This window comes from Lactuca saligna, chromosome 5, assembly GCF_052625555.1.
Source record: "Lactuca saligna cultivar CGN05327 chromosome 5, ASM5262555v1, whole genome shotgun sequence".
Lineage (NCBI taxonomy): Eukaryota > Viridiplantae > Streptophyta > Magnoliopsida > Asterales > Asteraceae > Lactuca > Lactuca saligna.
In genome coordinates, this window is record NC_136421.1 from 308,062,684 (window position 1) to 308,080,127 (window position 17,444).

At 35.9% G+C, this 17,444-nt stretch overlaps 4 protein-coding genes across 6 annotated transcripts; 1 reads left to right on the plus strand and 3 right to left on the minus strand.

Moving 5' to 3' along the window:
• The first annotated feature begins 7,978 nt into the window (after window positions 1–7,978).
• LOC145048546 (uncharacterized) lies at window positions 7,979–9,546 on the plus strand. Its single transcript, XM_078997072.1, has one exon. The coding sequence runs from the start codon at window positions 7,991–7,993 to the stop codon at window positions 9,386–9,388; it is 1,398 nt and encodes a 465-aa protein (XP_078853198.1). The 5' UTR covers window positions 7,979–7,990; the 3' UTR covers window positions 9,389–9,546.
• Window positions 9,511–10,752, minus strand: LOC145048548 (uncharacterized). The gene is made up of 5 exons (XM_078997075.1): window positions 10,650–10,752; window positions 10,362–10,536; window positions 10,176–10,276; window positions 10,020–10,092; window positions 9,511–9,919 (listed from the first exon to the last, which is right to left on the minus strand). The coding sequence occupies exons 2-5, from the start codon at window positions 10,474–10,476 to the stop codon at window positions 9,642–9,644; spliced, it is 567 nt and encodes a 188-aa protein (XP_078853201.1). The 5' UTR covers window positions 10,477–10,536; window positions 10,650–10,752; the 3' UTR covers window positions 9,511–9,641.
• A 55-nt stretch (window positions 10,753–10,807) lies between these two features.
• On the minus strand, window positions 10,808–13,048 carry LOC145048547 (glycolipid transfer protein 1-like). 2 transcript variants are annotated; one of them, XM_078997073.1, is made up of 7 exons: window positions 12,892–13,048; window positions 11,876–12,011; window positions 11,738–11,793; window positions 11,506–11,636; window positions 11,299–11,434; window positions 11,081–11,212; window positions 10,808–10,985 (listed from the first exon to the last, which is right to left on the minus strand). In XM_078997073.1, exons 2-7 carry the CDS (start codon window positions 11,991–11,993, stop codon window positions 10,950–10,952), a joined length of 609 nt encoding a protein of 202 aa, XP_078853199.1. In that variant the 5' UTR covers window positions 11,994–12,011; window positions 12,892–13,048; the 3' UTR covers window positions 10,808–10,949. The 2 variants fall into 2 exon arrangements, with proteins under 2 accessions (XP_078853199.1, XP_078853200.1); XM_078997074.1 differs by lacking the exon at window positions 12,892–13,048 and adding an exon at window positions 12,869–12,888.
• A 1,127-nt stretch (window positions 13,049–14,175) lies between these two features.
• Window positions 14,176–17,225, minus strand: LOC145048549 (uncharacterized). 2 transcript variants are annotated; one of them, XM_078997077.1, is made up of 11 exons: window positions 16,970–17,225; window positions 16,571–16,687; window positions 16,315–16,410; window positions 16,029–16,132; window positions 15,595–15,908; window positions 15,433–15,521; window positions 15,246–15,351; window positions 15,038–15,135; window positions 14,687–14,938; window positions 14,515–14,598; window positions 14,176–14,428 (listed from the first exon to the last, which is right to left on the minus strand). In XM_078997077.1, the coding sequence occupies exons 2-11, from the start codon at window positions 16,676–16,678 to the stop codon at window positions 14,408–14,410; spliced, it is 1,272 nt and encodes a 423-aa protein (XP_078853203.1). In that variant the 5' UTR covers window positions 16,679–16,687; window positions 16,970–17,225; the 3' UTR covers window positions 14,176–14,407. The 2 variants fall into 2 exon arrangements, with proteins under 2 accessions (XP_078853203.1, XP_078853202.1); XM_078997076.1 differs by having other exon boundaries at window positions 16,571–16,693.
• Window positions 17,226–17,444: the final 219 nt, after the last annotated feature.

Sequence of the window (17,444 nt, forward strand, 5' to 3'; positions counted from 1 at the left end):
TTTTGAGTCATTTGTATTAAAGGAGAGCTTGTGATCTATTCCAGAGGCTATGTATGCTAGATCTTAGCTCCTTTCAGTCCCCAAGTTCATAAAAATGTCAACTTCATGGAGAATTTGGACCCATTCATGTGTTAAGACCTTTATTAAGCTATTTTAAGCTCTTGAACCCCATTAGGCCATGCATGTGTGTAAAGTTGCCAACTGTACGTGATAAGCGGTCTTATAGAATTAGATCTGAGATTTGGCTTGAATTCTCAATTAAATAAGTGATTAATGGAGTAGGGTGGCAAGTTAGGGAGTATGTTGGGCGTACCTAGCTGGTACGCTGTACGTACTATCCCTATAAGGTGTAAGCTAAGCGTACAAGCTGAGTACGCCCTGCGTACTCAACAAACGGGCTTTTGGGCTTGTATTCTCGGTTTAGGCCATAGGTTGGGTTTTCTTCAATTGGGTTTTGTTGGGTCGTTAGACTTCTGATTTAATCTTATGGATAATGCTTTGGGTTCCTTTGGATGTTAGGTCATGATGGGCTTTGGGCCCGATTTGGAAGATTAGGCTATAATTGGGCTTTTGGGTGATTATTTAGGATTTAGGCCTTTGGGAAATAAGTTGGGCCTTGGCCTTGAGCCAAAATAGGAAAAGGGTAAAATAGTCTTTTACCTTAGGTGTGGACTAAGTATCTTGAATTATTGGTTATGGGCCAAGACCCAGTATTAAGTAGATGTTGTTTTATGATGATAGCATGGGGATTTACCAAGCCAGCACACAGAGATTTATCTGTGTGATGCAGCAGTTAGAGGTGAGTTTCCTCACTGTGTTAGCGGGTTGAAGGCACCAGTTCCGTCTCATGGTTTATTATGTTAGGATTCTAGATGTCTGCATGACTCTTTCATGTGTTATGTGTTGGTATGCTTACCATATAAGGCCTGATGTCGGGTGGATCCTGATGGTTGTAGTGTATGTTATTATCTTTGTGATTATCGTATATGTTTGTATGATTATATGTTTATATGTATACCAAACAGGGCTTGATGACTGACAAATCTATATATCAAGTGGGGCTCGATGCCAAGCGGGGCCCGAGCTGGGTGGGGCCTACTATATGTTTGATATGTACGGTAGTGATAAGGATAAAATAGACCCGGTATCCGATTGAAATACACCGAAGGGGATTGCAAGCACCCAGATATGCTTGGTTGTATATATGTAGGGTATGTGGTATTTTGGGGAGCTCATTAAGCTTTGTGCTTACGGTTTTTATGGTTATGGTTTCAGGTACTTCCGGTTCGAAAGAGAAGGGCACGACTTGATCGCAACGCATCAACCCAAGTTTTTGCATTATGATGATTTTGGGATTGTGCTATGATAACTGTTTTTCTTATAAAGTACTTTTGAATATTTAGAAAAAGGATAATGAATGTTGGCTTAAAGATAATTAATGGTTTGGTTGAATTAAAAATGAAATTTTTACCTCATAATTTTTTTGACGTTACACACTAGGACTAGATGGATTTAATTTTAAACCGTTAAAATCCCAATGGGACCACATTAATGAGGATGTAATGAGTTTTGTTAAATACTTGGAATCAACTGGAAGGGTCTCCAAGGGTTGCAATTCCTCCTTCATCACTTTAGTGCCAAAGATCAAAGATCTTATCAACCTGGGAGACTGCAACTGATCAGTCTTATCGAATGCTTGTATAAAATAATTTCTAAGGCGCTTGCAACCAGGCTCAAAAAATTGATTGGGACGATGGTGGATAAAGTACAAATGACATATGTGGAGGCTCAGAATATACTTGATGGACCCCCATCATAAATGAAATTCACTCCTATGCAAAAAAAGGTCAAAAGAAGGTGCTTCTATTTAAACTAGATTTCGAAAAAGCATTTGATTCGTTTAATTAGGGCTTCCTTAATTCTGTTATGGAGCAGATGAAATTCGAAAACAAGTGGAGATCATGGATTTAGGGTTTTCTGCCTTCCACTAGGGCTTTAATGTTGGTAAATGGTGCTCTCGCTCTTGAATTTTGGATAATAAAAGGCATTCGTCAAGGTGACTCATTATCTCCATTCTTATTTATCATAGCGATGGAGGGCCTGAATATAGCTATGAAAATAGCTCATTATAAGTCTATTTTCCAATATCTCACCTATTTTACGCTGATGACGCTATCTTTGTGGGCGATTCATCATAATACAACATCAAGAATATCGCTCGGATCTTGTGATGATTTCAAGTTTTGTCGGGTCTTAAATTAAACTTTAATAAGTCAAGAGTTATTGGAATCGAAGTGGATGAGATGGATATTAAAAGAAGGGTTGCCTCCGTTAGTTGTTTAGTAGATTCTCTCCCCTTTTTCACCTTGGAGTACTGGTTGGAGCAAATATTGTAACATCCCAAAATATTCAGATAAAATTTTGTTTTTAAATCATTCTTAAACATCCAATAATCATGTAAAATCAACCAAAAATGTATCATAATGAAAATATAATCAGAGTACGAAATCCCAAAATCATATAACGCAGAAAACATGGGCGGATGCAGTGCGATCATGTCGGTGCATTCTTTTTCGAGCTGGAATTACCTGAAACATACACTGAAATACATAAGCACACAACTTAGTGAGCTCCCTCAAAATACCCCATACCATACATACATAAAAATCAAAACATAAATGGGTCTATTTCACTCCCTTCAGTCTCTTTCCACCAGTACTAGGTATGTTTCACCCCTTTAGTCTCTTTCAGTTGGTACCAGGTCGATTTCACCCCTTTCGGTCTCTTTCAACTGGTACTGGGTATATTTCACCCACTTCAGTCTCTTTCAACCAGTATCGAGTCTATTTCACCCAATGCAACTAGCATACAATCATAACAACAAGAGTCAGAGAGACAACATACATAAACAAACATAACAGGAAATTGTCACAAAGACACTATCCTCCCATAAACATAATTCAATGGGCTAACATTTGTGCCTTCGACCCACGAGTACAGTGAAGGAACTCACCTCAATCTGAAGATAAACCAAATCACACTCGGGTTGCTGAATCGTAAAATCCCCACAATAAATTGCAATAATAGAATCCTAATTAGCGATTAGGTCATTAACCCCAAACCGAGAGTTCAAATCATAAATCCCGACTTCTAAGGTAAAACTGCCGCTTTATCCTTCCCTTATTGGGCCTAACATATCAAGGCTCAAATCCAGTTATCCCGGAGTCCAAAAAGGGACCCAAGAGACCTAAAGTCCACCATGGCCCAAAAGGAATAAAATCCACTAATGGTCCAACACCCTAAAGCCTAACAAGATCCATAGTGAGTACGCTAAGCGAACCACCAGTACGCCCGATATACTCGATTTCTACATAAGGATCGAGATCCCATACGTGTACGCTCAGCGTATGCCTTAGGATGCCCTACATGCGCCCCTGTTGGCCAAAATGTACATTAAGCACTTAATGTTTTAAGCCCAACGTCCAACTTTCAGATCTAGCTTTCTAGAGACGTCTTAAACAATAAAGTTGGCAACTTTACTCTTTTGCATGACCTAATGGGACCTAATACTCGTTTTTATCCATCTAAGTCCATAACATTAACACCAACTCTTGCATGGTTCATCAAAACCCATCAAGATGACATTTTTATGCACTATCAACATCATAAATGCCAAGATCTAATATTTTAAGCCCCTAGAGTAACTCATACTCACAAGGATGACTCAAAGGACTATAAAATGCTCAAACAAAGCCTTAGACTAGATCTAACACATATAGTTATCAAGATAGAAGCTTTATACCTTCAGATGCTAATTGATGAAGACTCTAGATCTAAAAGCTCCACTCCAACCAATGCTTCAACACCAAGATCCTTCTTCTTCAAAGTGCACTACACACACCAAAACACACATAAGGGTCAATCTCTTGAGAAAGGCATTAGTTTTTTTAGATATAGCTCAAAAAGGCAATGGAGGCTGATAAGGATAAAGTTTTAGGGTTATAAGGTGTTTAAATAGGGTGCAAACCCTAAAAATTAGGGTTTTCCGTTGACTAACGTATGTCCAACATACAAATGGGTACGCCCAGCGTACCAGGGGGCTACCTCGTCTCATGCAACCATCAAAGTACGACTGACGTACCTTATGTACACCCAGTATACTAGGGTCATCTTGCCAAAAAAAGAAAATAAGATGTTAAGAGTTTACCTGACATATCGAACATTACAAATATAAACTGTAAGAAACATTGGAAGCCTATCATAGATATATTTCACTCAAAGTTATCGAGTCGAAAAATAATATCTCTTTCATTTGGGGTAGAATAACCTTATCGAAATCGGTCCATAGAAGCCTTCCTACATACCATTTCTCATTATTCTTGGCTCCATTTTGTATTTTGGATGAACTTGAGAAAATTAGAAAAAGGTTTTCTATGGGGTGGCATGACAGGAGATAAGAAAAAAAAAACCACTGGGTCTCGTGGGACAAGGTGCTTGCTTCAAAAAAAGATGATGGTATAGGGGTAGGTTCCCTTAAGTCTCAAAACATCACACTAATTACGAAATGGGGGTGGCGTATTCGAACAAAAAAAATATTTATGGTGCAAGGTAATAACGAGACTATATAATATTGTGAGAAAATCAAGGGAATTTTTGGCGAAGAAAACATTATCAGGAGTGTGGCAAAACATATCCAATATTTTTGAGTTTACGTCTAGTCTTGGAATATCATTTGAGGACGTATTCCAAATTCACACCAATTTTGGAAATTGCACACTGTTATGGAAGGATAAATTGATATACTCCATTCCACTTCAGGACCAGTTCCTGACACTTTATTCCCTCAAATCGTGCAAATCATGTTTTGTTTGTGAAAGAAAACCCGGGGAATGCTTCTGTTGGGCTTGGAAATCGGCTCCCACCTCCACTGAAGTTGTATATGAGTTATCAATGCTTGGTTCCATTAAGCGTAGTTATAATTTCTTGCAAGTCAGGACGTCAGATGTATCCTTAGTAACGATGATGTGTTCACGGTAGAAGCGGTTAGAAAAGTGGTGGATTCGAAATTGACAGCAACAGGAGGCGAAAGGTTCAATGGGATAAATTAGTTACATTGAAAGTCTCATGTTTTGTTTGGAGGGCGGTGGCTAGCATAATCTCGGTGGCTGGTGTGTTGTTAAGAAGAAGGATCCAAATTCCTTCCAACAGTTGTCATATATGCGATAAAAGGGTGGAAACAATAGATCACGTTCTAATCGGTTGTTGTAACCACACTAGATTGGATCTTAAAATGGTGTGATATTCCTATAAGGCAATTCACAAGTGTTGGGGAACTGATTAACTTTGCTGTGTGTTGGGGGAATTGTCCTAGAATCAAAAGTAGTTAATAGCTATTTTCTACAATCTCTTTTGGCGAATCTGGAAAGCGAGGAATGATAAAGAGCACAACAGGATCCCATAATCTTCCACCAAGGTAGTTGATGATGTAGTATCACTAATATATTCTTGGCATAAGTACATGAGAAAACACAATACATGTTGTTGGTCGGAGTGAGTGTGTTGCCCTTTTAGGTTTGGTTATGTGTAAACGTACACTTTGTAATCTTGTGTTTTTTCGGTCACGTCTAGTTCCTTTCTTGACTTAGGTCCTCTTTTTATTAATAACTTTTCCGTTTCCAAAAAAAATAATAAAAAACAAGAAAACGGCAAAAAAAAAATACATGCATTAACCAATGAAAAATAGCAAGGTTCTAAAAAATTTGTAATGGCTTCAAAGCTTGTACCTGCCATCAAACTTCGCCAAAATATCGCGTTAACTCATATATATGTATAAAAATATTAATTATATATAAAATTGTTGCCTTAAATCATGTCTTACAAACGATGTGGTTCAACATAACTTAGAAAAACTTGAAGCATGACATTACCGCAAAGTCACGTCTCACGTTATTTAGAACCTTGAAAAATAGTCTAACATTAATCACCGCCATGTTATAATTGCCTAATGATAATTAGTCTTCAATCAATTTTAGAATAGAAAAAATATATATATTAAAAAATATATTTTTTAAAAAAGTGGCCTCATCGAAAATAGTCTACAATATAGTTTTTATTTGGAAAATAGATGGGTTCTGAAAAAATTAAGGGTTGGCTAAAAAGACACCCCCATATTATAATATAGACATCATAATTAATTTTGTAAGTATTTTTATTCGCTGAAATTGCATTATTTTCCGAAAAAACTGATTATAAGCGGTTAATTATTGGTTAAAAAGTATCAATAGAATGTTGGTGTCTTATTAGCAACAACAGAAAGACAATACTGCAAAAATAGTCTCTATGGTATGCAATTTTTTGAAGGTTTTTAGTCAAAACCTTGACTTTTTTGGATTAGTGGTCCTTTTGGACTAGTTTGTATGTGAAAATGGTCCATGTGAAAATTGAAATGACTATAATACCCTTGGGGTATTTATTTTTCATTTTCTTTCATTATTTTAAAATCTAATACTATTTATTTAATTATTTTAACATTTAAAAAATAATAAATGACCCACCTCTCTCTCTCTCTCTCTCTCTTGCCTGTACGAAACCATTTCCCAGTTCATATTCTCCAAACAAAGAACATGATTACAGCCCCAAAACATTACTTATGTTCATAAAACACAAAAGATGAAGGCCTCGATCAAATTGATTAGATCCAAGATTTTAAATTAGGTACTACTCATGGATAATACTTTAACTCCACAAACCAACTTATGGTTCTTAACAACAAACCCCTTATAGCTTTGAATTCGAAGGCAGAATCAGATCTTGGTTATGCAAAGATAATGAAGGCAAAATGGAGTCCTCACAAAGTAGCCTAACAACAATAACACTAATAGACAACATCAAAGGAGGTATAATCGAAATCAGAGACCAGTTCTTCCTAATCCAAGATTGTTGATTGATCAAAAAGGAAAACAAAAATAATAAGGGGGGAAATCGGACATACATGGGTCGCAAGAGGTGATGGGGCTGGTCGGAGATGACCGACGGACGCAACAGCTGACGACGACGGTAGTTAACAGCAACTGCGATGATGGTGGCAGGAGCTACTCCGACAGCTTCTACTGCTTCATTTTCTCTTTTTTCCGGTGAGCTCGATGAGAGGGAGGGTAGGGAGGAATAAGGATTATGTTCGGTGGTGATTTTTAATCGAGAGAGAGAGAGAGAGAGAGAGAGAGAGAGAGAGAAAGAGGTATAAGGTGGGTATCAGTGGTTGTTGGTAGGGATGAGCGTGGGACGGAACCGGAACCAGTACCGTTCCCGATTTCCCGAAAACCGAATTTGGTCAAAAGTCAATCCCGAGTACTGAACCGAATTAACATCACCGGTACCGGTACCGAGAATGGTACCAGTTTTCGGTACTAGTATTGGTACCGGTGGTACAGATTCCCGAATTTCATGTATTTGGAGTACCAAGTACCGTCCCATATTTTTAAATTTGGTACGGTTCGATACCGGTTCCGGTACGGTACCGCTACGGGATCAGGATTTGGGGCAAACTGTTCATCCCTAGTGGTGGGTCACGACTCGAATGGAGGTAGTGATTGGGTACAAGAAGAAGACACAAAATTTACATAAGTTAGACAAATTATTGTTTAAAGTTTACTCCATATATATATATATATATATATATATATATATATATATATATATATATATATATATATATATATATATATATATATATATATATATATATATATATAACCATTTTATTATTAATAAAACATTAAATTAAATAGAAAAAATATATCTAAAGAGCAATTTAATCATTTCAATTTTTTTACAGAAAATTAGTCAAAAGCATTACCAATCCAAAAAAGTCAGGAACCCAAAATAATAATAATAATAATAATAATAATAATAATAATACAGCATAGACCATTTTGCAATTCTGTCCAACAGAAATTATACCCATATAAATTCACACAGAGAAACACAACATATGCATTTCAGTGCTCATAGAATTTCACAGCTTTCAATGGCGTTTTCTTTTTCAATATATGCTTTCAGTTTCTTGATGTTTGTAGTAGCATGTTTTACAATCGGTAATTCACAACCCATGCTGAACTCAGTTGAGCAAGAATCAGTGTACCGAGTGCTTGAATCGCTCAACTCTGACGTCCCATGGCGGTCTCTCTTCCCTGACGACCTCTGCTCCTCCGCCCCACACGGGGTCGTTTGCGACTACGCCAGCGTCACCGGAACCCTAAACATCGTCGAGCTTAGTTTCGGGTACGTTTCCGATTTCAACTCCAACCCGACCTGCTCACCAAGCTCCACACTACTTGACCCGTTACTCTTCTCTTCTTTTCCACACTTACGTAAACTCTTCTTCTACAAATGCTTCACCCAACAACCCGTTTCTTTACCTGATCTCTCATGGGTTGGTTCGGGTCTTGAAGAGCTTGTATTCATCAACAACCCAACCCTTTCTGGTTCATTGAGTGACAACATCGGTAACATGACTAGCTTACGCCGGTTGATCATCACCGGAACAAAAGTTTCCGGCAAAATCCCGGTTGGGTTTGGCGAGTTAACAAATCTAGAAGAAGCTACACTTTCACGAAACAGTTTCACCGGAGAAATTCCGGAAAATGTATCAAATTTGAAGAAACTTAAAGTTCTTGACCTCAGCCAGAATGGGTTCAGCGGAAATGTTCCGGGAACAATAGGAGGATTAGAGAATCTGTTGAAGCTCGATTTGAGTTCCAATTATTTTTCCGGTGAAATCCCGGAGACGATGAAGGGTTTAAGGGTTTTGGAGTTTTTGGATTTGAGTGATAACAGATTGGTGGGTGGTGGGGTGCCTTTGTTTCTGTCCGAAATGAGTAAACTAAAGGGAGTGTACTTGAGTGGGAATGAATTAGGAGGGGTGATTCCCGACATATGGGAGAAGTTGCGGGGTATTAACGGAATTGGGTTATCAAGAGTAGGGTTAGTCGGGGGAATTCCAGTTTCAATGGGGGTATTTCTGGGAAATTTGAGTTATTTGGGTCTTGATAACAACAAGCTAACAGGGGGAGTCCCAAAGGAATTTGAAAAATTAGAGTTGTTATGCGAGTTGAATTTGAATAACAACAATTTGAGTGGGAAGGTACCCTTTTCTGTAGGATTTATGGGTAAAATCGGAGGGAAGTTAAGGTTAGAAGGGAACTCAGAGTTGTGTGTGGATGAAGGCGTAATTAATACATTTTACAAGGTGAAGATATGTAACGAGGTTGAAAATCCCAGATCTGCCCTTGTCTATGGGTATGGCATTAGCTCTTCAAGTAGAGTTGGAGATGGAACATGTTGTTGGGTATTGATTTTGGTTTGGGTGGCTGTTAACTTGTTATGGTAGAGACGATTTTGATGTTAGCTAACAAAGAAACCAAACCAAACCAAACACCTTTTGTTATATCTGACTTGAAAATTGTAATGGCAAGAATGTAATTATAGTTTGTCACAATATTAATTATATAGTTGTTTAGAAGTGATTTTGAAAATTAAACGACCAAATTAGAAAATATACAGAAGTTAATTAATTTTGTACAAATCTAAGATACCAGTAACCAACATCAAAATACATCATAGTTGGGTAATTTGTTATGTTGTTATTCTTGATCGGTGATGTCGTCTGGTGCTTTAGACTTTGATACATTTGATGCCTCATCACCTGACCCATCCTTTGGTTTCTTTTTCCGGGTCCTTTTTGGGACTTCAGGCAATGCCTCATCCCGGGCACGTCGGCCTTCCGCACCCCGTGTGTGGTGTCTTCTGGGCTGCCTTGCTTTGGTTGACTCTTTGCTCTCCGAGTTCATATTTTCCACTGATCGATGCCGGCGATGTCTTGCTTTTATCTTGTCTCTTCGAGACACCTTTTGCCCTGAATCTGTAAAAAAAACAATAATAATCTCCTTAATAACTCTCTGCTAATTTTGTAACATTTGAGGAATTGAATTGGGAATTAGGAATTATGGGTGATAAATAACCTTCAGAAACCCATTCAGGGCCATCACTTAGGTCGGATGATGCGAATTGATCAGGTGTACCATACCCCTTCATCTGCACCCACAACAACAACAATAAAATATGTTCTTAATTTAGACCAAACATATTATCAATTTACAATTTACATACATACGTACCCAGCTGGGGGATTCTTGTGCTGGTCCATCACATCCTACATGAGCCAAATGCTTTACATCTGTGGGACCACCAATTTGTATTTCTTGTTTTTTGTCTTCCTCTGCAAAATTTTCAAATTCGGTTTATTATCCTATTCCTATTCCTATTCCTATTATAATTTATAATTTATAAAACAGACTACTGACCAAAAACTTGAGAGATATATCTGAGGCCTTTAAGAAGCCCTTTCACCTTCATACTACCCATCGTTGGAGGAATTATGATCTTCAATTTTATCAGGATGGGGTCAGCTGACCCCATAAAATGTCAAAAACCAACTCAATACCAATATAATAGATTCAGATATAACAACCAGGGTGCCTGGGGAACCCACAAAACAAAACAAACAGATGTAATTGGGTATTACAATCAATGAGAAGAAAATAGGAAGAAGCTTGGGACGACGTATGCATGCATGAAGCATAAAAAATTACCTTAACATTAATTTATACCAATTCAAACTAGTGGACAAAATTTAGATGTAAATGAGAGGTGGTTGAGAATTGAGAGAGAGAGAGAGAGAGAGAATATAAATATCATTCTCATTGGCTTGTACTCTGTGCATCTATAGTTGCACCAATTTTATGTCAAGTAACAAAACAAACACGTTTTATATAGATGTTGATTATAAGTCTTTAAGAGAAAATGGTACACATTCATAAAAGCATATCATAGTTTCTTCCTCAATGAGGTTTAACAAGTGAGAACAAAACAACTTTATCTGTCAACTGTCATTACTTTGCTTTCATATCATCCAGACCAACGCTAGCCTGCATAATAAAATTAAAATCAAACAAAATAAATAATAATTTTCATGGAACAAATTATAGAAAAAAAATTAAGTTTTGTAACGAGATGATCTCACCAAGAACTTGTGGTTCTCTTCAAGAAGAGGTGTGAAAGTTGAACAAAATTTTTCAATATCAGAATGGATGTCACCTTTCCCACCCACAACATCCATGAACTTCTTCCTATCTGGAGCAAGCTTCATTGCAACCTGTAAATCCATTTTGGAATAAGAAATTATAATAATATTAATTTATTATTATTAAATTAAAATAATGTAAAGAAATAAATGGATACCGTGAAAGTTGAACTGGCTAACCAGCCATGGTATTTCTTGAGTGTCTTAGTGTAGGCTTCTGAACAAACTTGTGACATGCTCCAATCCTTGTGCTCCATCAAGTTACGGAATAACGCTACTATAAAGTCCATTGCTCTGAAGGGTATTTTGGGGTTTTAATTTTTTTGTGATAATATATAACTGTGAGGGTAGAATCGTAAACTCACCTAGTTAGCCACAATAGACCATTGGTGCAGCTAGATGAACCATCTGCTTTCTTAGCTTCAACCTCAACCAGAACCATACTGTATAGTTTCTCAAATTCAGATGGGTTGGATAGATACTTGTTCTCTAACCTCTGGAGAAAGAGAAACAAATAATCAAATATGCATATAAGTGGAAAATAATATATTAATATATAAATCAAAATAAAGGGTAAGGGAAAGGGTCAACACTTACTGTTATGTTACCACCAACATCAGTTTTGACAAGTGCCATAGCTGCTCCGAAATTGTCTAGCAGCAGAGAATAAGAGAATTAGAATGAAGGAGAAAACATCATGACACAGTAGTTCTTACTTATAAAGCAAAACCTTACCAATAACAGGTAATATCTGTTTGCAGACTTCTAAGAAAGGTTTAGAAAGCATTTCGCCTTCTTCAGACTTGACATGTTTCATTCCTTCTAAAGCAGGAGTAAATACTGTCCCTTCCATCTCTCAAAATTGAAATGACTGCAACAGTAATTGATATAGGTTAGATCAAATGCTAAAATTTGCTTCTTTTTACTGGATACAGTTGGAGATGAAAAGCAAAAAATGTAAAGGTGTAAGCATAATCCTTATACCACACAAGTTTTAACTAAATGTTTATGAAAAGCCACATAATTCACACGAGTAGAGGATAGTAATACAAGAATAAAATAGTCAACTAAATCCTAGCAAATGAAGTTGATGTATATGATATATCACAAACCTAATTAAAACTCTAAAAGGCTAGATTGTCATTAGTCCGTGTGTTGCTATTAAGAGCACAAAACCTCAATGTGAAGACTGTAAAACCGCAATTACTACCAGCAACAAAGATATGCACACCATCAAAATCAAGTAACCACCAGTTACAGATCAGGATACTTTTTAATCCTTACTTGAAAAAGTGTGCAACAATTTGGATCATTCGATTCACATTTATTTTATAAAAGCCGTATGACCAAATGCTTCAATAACTCAGATGATCAGAGAATTTACATTCAAATTAAGCTATATAACCAAACGAATCATTAACTCGGTAGATCAGAAGGTTTACGTTTAATTTTAGCCATACGAATTACAGAATTGAGGTAAAACGCATGCAGAACTAAAGCACAGACAATCTAGAGCACAATTGGAAAATGTAATATCAGTCAAAACTTGCATAAATCAAGAGAAACATATACGTAGAGAAAGAAATCTGATCCACAAACCCTAGATTCATATTATCATGGAACTCAATTTCAATATTTTCAGTAGAATGCAAAGTAGATCTGAGCACAATTGATTAATCAACAGAAATACAAACGTATAGATCATCATTGTGAAAAGAAATTAAGTACAGAGATCTGAAGATTCAATGAACCTTTTCCTTGCAGATAGTTTAGCTTCAAGTTCGCCTACAGTAGACGCTGTCTTTTTGCTCTTTGAAGTCTCGTTGACAGTCAATAACGATTTTACTTTATAAGCTTCACGCGGAAACCGATCATAGAAAGAAATTTTCAAATTAACCCCCTAAGTTATTACTCTTACACGCCCTTTAAATTAAATAACTTAGTTCTTTTGACACTTACACAAATACAGTTTACACAATTTTTGTTTTTTTTAATAGACTGGAAATTTACAATAATGAAGAACTATCCGAATTTCAAGTGCATCCATTATTAATTTTTGAAAACGATTTTTTTTTTATTCTTTCACAATTAAAGATATTTTCCTTGTTTGGTTTTGGTTGGGGTCGTAAATTAAATGAACTTGTTTGGGTATCATTTTTATTTTACTTAATGTGCTCCCCTCTTTTTCCTCACTATTTCAATTTTTAGTTTTCAGTTTTCCTTAGGTGTTGGTTTTTTTTTCAAAAAAACCTTTTTTGGTCTCTTATTGCTGTGTCGTGCAGCACACGCATAGCACTTGACCCTTCGCATCTGTTTGTTTTTCAGAAAACTTCTGACTTAAAAATTGTTGCATGTGTGCTGCGTGGCGCAGTACTAAACCAACTGCTTCAAACTTCCTCACGACTTACTTTTAACTTACTGTAGCAGTGTACAGACGTTAAAAAACAAACATATATTTTTTTAAATGTTGCAGCCGTTTGTTCCACCTCTTCTGCTACAGAGGGTTGCAGAGATGGTCCGCAAACTTTAGACATTTTTGCTTTGGAAAAACAAACAGCACCTTACACAACTAATTGAAACTAGAGCCAACAAAATCGATCAAACATGTCAACCTACTCGTAAACCCAATCCAAATTTAATAGGATTTCAACACGTTTAATTAAAAAGTTAGGTTAGAATTAATTATAACAATATGACAACACATATAAATGTATATATTTAATTTCATTTTAGATTCTATTCTTTAATTTGGCATTTATAGAATCCTAAACCTATTAATTGAATTGAAAGTTGTGTTCTTTCTAAATCCGACCAATCACTCAGTTTGTAACTTATTTGATAAGTTAACTTTTTTTATCATTCATGTAAACTGTAAAGTGTGAACTTCATATGGGTCAACCCAAGTTAAAGCCCATTAATATAACATATCATGTTAGAAAAATAATAATTATGATTGTGGGGTGAGGGTTATGGACACGTTCATCCATTTGAGCTGCATCTTAAGTATACAAATATACAATCCATACAAATACACATACACATACACGATCTCCTTTACATTACATAAAATTACACACATTCTCTCACGAACACAATGAGACCACGTGGGTACATGTGATGTCAGTCCTGCTAAATTATGCTAACCCTGGGAAAACTTAGCACAAAAAATACATATATCTCTAACGGAAAAATATAAAAATCAATAATCACACACAACAAATACAAAAATTAAAATTCGCGACCTATATCTTAGCTGCCTTGAAATTCTCAACTTTCAGGAATTCTAGCCTGAAACCATAAGTGGGCCAGCATTAGAATCATAATAAATAAACCGAAACTGCATATGTGTATATGTGTAAGGATATGATGCTTGCCTTGTTTAGATACTTTTTGTGAATTTTCAATGCTTCTGACAAAGCTTTTTTAGCATCCAAGCTTCCCGTTATATCACCCATGATCTGGAATCATAAAAGTCATAAATGGTTGTATTTTTTTTTTTTATTTGGCACAAAATTCTAACAAATAGTTGTATGATATAAAGAGAACCTGAGCAACATCATCTAGGCCCTTAGCCTCATTCAAGAGTTTCTTGTTTTTGGTTTCTAGAACACCTGCAACCAAGAAAACAGCAAGAAGACTTTTTTGATCTGTGCGTCCATTCTTCACGTTTTTTCTCTCATATTTTCCATACTGTTGCAGCATTTTCTTGCTTAATTTTGTTGTTACAACAACTTCATTCGAACCATTTGAAGCATAATGAGCAAACATGTTTGGATTATACTCCATGGCCCACATAACCTGATTTCACATTTTTAAACAAAAACATCATCTTTCATCTTTCCAACTTCATACAAAAAATAAATGAGTAATAATAATACTGATATAGGTCTCTTTTACCTCCCATAGATATAACGCATCTACAAACGAAAATTCCCTTCTGAAAAGCACCATTAGCATACGAATTGCAAACAAATATTCTCCACCATCCAACCCCTCTGATTCAAGTAAATTAAATAAATAAATAAATAAGTAGTTGATTTATTTAAAACTTAAAAAAGCTTTTACCATAAATAGCAGATGAAAGTTGAAACTTGGTAGTACTTACCAAGGTGTTGATGAAGCTTTGGGTCAACAACTCTCATAACTTGTGAAAGTATGCTAAGTTGTGATTGCACTCCCATAGAAGTTGCATTAGACCTGAAATTTTCCCTCTTTATAAAGAAAACCAGAGATTAATCATTCCACATAAAAAAATATGTATATAAAATAAAGGCATAAATCATAATACACACCACTCTACGCATCGCATGCTCAAAGCACCAAAATGCATCTGCTTCTTCTTCCAAAAGAATAACCATTGGGGAACATATATCATTCATTCCTGTTTAAAATGAAAAATCACATGAGCTTATGTTGTGATAACAGGGTATATAAATATATATAGTGATTCTCACCTTGAACATAACCAATATCATCATCTACCCAAGTATATATAGCAAGAACATCCCATAACTTGGCTTGATTAGCTTCATTCTCATAATAAACAAGAGAACGATCTGTGCGTACTACATCCAAACCTATCTGATGCAAGCTCTGTTTCCACTGAGTCACTTTCTTGTCGGAATCGGCATCAGAATCTGCCAATTCCATTCCAGTGTCTTCTATTGGTTTTCCATCATCGTTGACTATAGGTGACATCACAAACTTCCCACTACCAACAATGGGTGCCATCTTTTTGCATTCCTCTTTCCATGAAGCATACTGTTCCCTAAAAACAAAAATTATCATTTTTACTAAAATGTCAGTGTACTATTTAATATAGAAAAGATTAGAGATAAATGGCATATGTAATTAATGTACTCTACATGTTAAGTGAAGAGACTACTACCTCCTCTTTGCCCTGAGGGCTCCACGTTCCTCAGACGTACTGTTGGGATCATAACACCCCAACAAAAATTCCCATACTACCCCTTTAATTGATGGATGAATGCCCTGGAATGATATAAAAGAAGAAAAAAGATTACTATGTCTCTACCCCTATTTGTATCCTCCTAAGAATATATCCATATTTTGAAAGTTCAATCAAAAATTGGGAATTTGATTGTCTATTATAGATTTTCAAAAATTTCATTCTTTTTGAAGTAGAAAATTGTAAATCTACAAGAAAAACTTACCCCTCTTTGTATCCTCCTAAGAACACCAGCTATATCCAAATGACCCTCTTTATCAAATGCAGCATTCCATCTCCTTTCACTTAAAGTTTTCCCAACCTGAAACAGTTAAACAATCACCAAGCTTTAAACGTTGTGACAGGATTAGTAACAATGAGATTTTAAAAATCATCTCTAAAAGTAGAAGAAACCAGATACAGAAATTGCACGACAAACGAAAAAATTAACATAAAAAGCAAGCGATGAATTTTGAACAGACCTTGGGCTTGAAGCGGGTCTTCGGAACAAGTTCTTGGCACTCTGGCCTAACCGGAAAAAAATCTTCCATATCGCCATTTGCATTAGAACTATAGATTCTCTTCAACATAAGACACAGCTGCAGCTAACACGCACAAAAATCACACCCGATTAGACGCCATAAATCAATCACCCTACCCAATTCATAAACCCATACATAAGCTTAAAAACCCTAATCAAGAATTTCTTTTTAGTTTCCAGTATCTATACTAACAACTCAAGCTTACAAATTGTGTAATTTCAATCCACTTACCACCAAGAATATCACATAGCTTATCAATTCATGACAGAAAGAATCAACAAGGATGCAAATAGACTTAATTTCTCTAGAAAATTCTTAGATATGAAAGGATTCGCGCACCTTGTTTCAAAAACTTTATTGAGAATTGTGAAGAAATACCGAATCCGGGGATATATAACAAAATTTCCGATGAGACGAAATGTTCTTGGATTTCAACAGCGATTGATGGACCAGAAACATGAGAATTAGGCGACCAAAATGATCAAAATGCAAATCAATTGGTATATTCGAATGATTTGAACCTGCTTGCATATGGTGGTTTGAATAAAAAATTGAAAGTTATTGCTGGTTTTCTTGTGTTTTATCTGTCTTTGGATTGAACCCCTCAACTATGTATAAAACCAAGTCGAACCCATGAAGCTATATAATCGTATCATTTGCACTGAAATCTTCTTAAAAGAAAAAAAATCTTTAAATAAATAATTACAAAGTGACTAAAAACATAATATATTAAATGGTATAATTAGAATATGTAGTTGAAAATTTAGTTGTTAGCTGAAAAGTTAATTATTAGCTGATAAAAAATAACGTTAAC

Excerpts from the sequence above, each read along its gene's own strand:
- LOC145048546 (XM_078997072.1), top strand. The coding sequence starts at position 7,991 with ATGCATTTCAGTGCTCATAGAATTTCACAGCTTTCAATGGCGTTTTCT.
- LOC145048548 (XM_078997075.1), bottom strand. The coding sequence starts at position 10,476 with ATGGGGTCAGCTGACCCCATCCTGATAAAATTGAAGATCATAATTCCT. Across the intron at positions 10,093-10,175 it reads CACAAGAATCCCCCAGCTGG|ATGAAGGGGTATGGTACACC; the intron begins GTACGTATGTAT and ends TTGTGGGTGCAG. Across the intron at positions 9,920-10,019 it reads CCCTGAATGGGTTTCTGAAG|ATTCAGGGCAAAAGGTGTCT; the intron begins GTTATTTATCAC and ends TTTTTTTTACAG.
- LOC145048547 (XM_078997073.1), bottom strand. The coding sequence starts at position 11,993 with ATGGAAGGGACAGTATTTACTCCTGCTTTAGAAGGAATGAAACATGTC. Across the intron at positions 11,637-11,737 it reads ATGTTGGTGGTAACATAACA|AGGTTAGAGAACAAGTATCT; the intron begins GTAAGTGTTGAC and ends CTCTTTCTCCAG. Across the intron at positions 10,986-11,080 it reads AAGAGAACCACAAGTTCTTG|GCTAGCGTTGGTCTGGATGA; the intron begins GTGAGATCATCT and ends TTTATTATGCAG.
- LOC145048549 (XM_078997077.1), bottom strand. The coding sequence starts at position 16,678 with ATGTTGAAGAGAATCTATAGTTCTAATGCAAATGGCGATATGGAAGAT. Across the intron at positions 15,909-16,028 it reads GCCCTCAGGGCAAAGAGGAG|GGAACAGTATGCTTCATGGA; the intron begins GTAGTAGTCTCT and ends TTTTGTTTTTAG. Across the intron at positions 14,429-14,514 it reads ACAAAAAGTATCTAAACAAG|GCTAGAATTCCTGAAAGTTG; the intron begins GCAAGCATCATA and ends TTATGGTTTCAG.